This window comes from Sinocyclocheilus grahami, unplaced genomic scaffold, assembly GCF_001515645.1.
Source record: "Sinocyclocheilus grahami isolate Dianchi unplaced genomic scaffold, SAMN03320097.WGS_v1.1 scaffold20705.1, whole genome shotgun sequence".
NCBI lineage: Eukaryota > Metazoa > Chordata > Actinopteri > Cypriniformes > Cyprinidae > Sinocyclocheilus > Sinocyclocheilus grahami.
The window spans coordinates 1-933 of record NW_015518145.1 but is presented as its reverse complement, the minus strand read 5'-3'; the positions used below and the strand labels follow the sequence as shown (position 1 = coordinate 933).

At 44.6% G+C, this 933-nt stretch overlaps 1 protein-coding gene across 1 annotated transcript in view; it reads left to right on the top strand.

The window, feature by feature from the left end:
- LOC107579841 (2-epi-5-epi-valiolone synthase-like) overlaps positions 1-876 on the top strand; it is a 1,958-nt gene extending 1,082 nt beyond the window's left edge. Inside the window, exon 2 of the mRNA XM_016265632.1 lies at positions 85-876. Within this exon, the coding sequence (XP_016121118.1) occupies positions 85-850 (766 nt within the window). The 3' untranslated portion in view covers positions 851-876. The remainder of the gene's footprint in view (positions 1-84) is intronic.
- Positions 877-933: the final 57 nt, after the last annotated feature.

The window sequence follows — 933 nt, the reverse complement described above, 5'->3', positions numbered from 1 at the left end:
TATTTTTTTGTAATATATAATCTGACATATTTTGTTTGATCAAAAACAAGCTACAAAATGAGTCATGAGCTTTATATGTTGCAGTTACGAAAGCACCTCCTCTAGTGGCACCACCTGGACAGTGGTCACCCCCATCACCTTCACATATACAGTTACTCAGACCAAAAACCTTCTTGACCCCAGCAATGACACTCTGCTTTTGGGCCACATCAGAGACACTGAGCAGCTTGAGGCTGTACGGTCCAGCACCAAGCCCTTAAAACGCTTCATAGTCATGGATGAGGTAGTATACAATCTCTATGGTTCTCAGATCACTGACTACCTCGAGGCCAGACACGTCCTGTACCAGATCATGCCCCTGCCCACGACAGAGGAGAACAAGTCCATGGAAATGGCCCTGAAGATCCTGGAAGAAGTCCACCAATTTGGCATCGATCGGCGCAACGAGCCCATCATCGCCATCGGAGGTGGGGTCTGCCTGGATATTGTGGGTCTCGCTGCGTCCCTCTACAGAAGGCGCACTCCATACATTCGTGTTCCCACTACCCTTTTGTCATACATCGATGCAAGCGTCGGAGCAAAGACGGGTGTTAATTTCGCAAATTGCAAGAATAAGCTAGGCACCTACATCGCACCTGTTGCTGCCTTTTTGGACAGGTCGTTTATACAGACAATTCCTCGCAGACACATATCTAATGGTCTTGCAGAAATGTTGAAGGTATTGCAATATTTATTGTTAAAGGTTTTGTTATTACACCACTCTGCATCATATTTGCCGTATGAAATCCAATACTTGTTTCTTGCTAATTTTGGGGTGCTGATTCCAAAAATGCTGCCTGTTTTTCTCTAGCACATCACAATTTCTCACAAAATAGGATGTGCGTTACATAGCATTTTTGCTTTCGACAACCATTTGTAAGGTGAAGAAGTCTT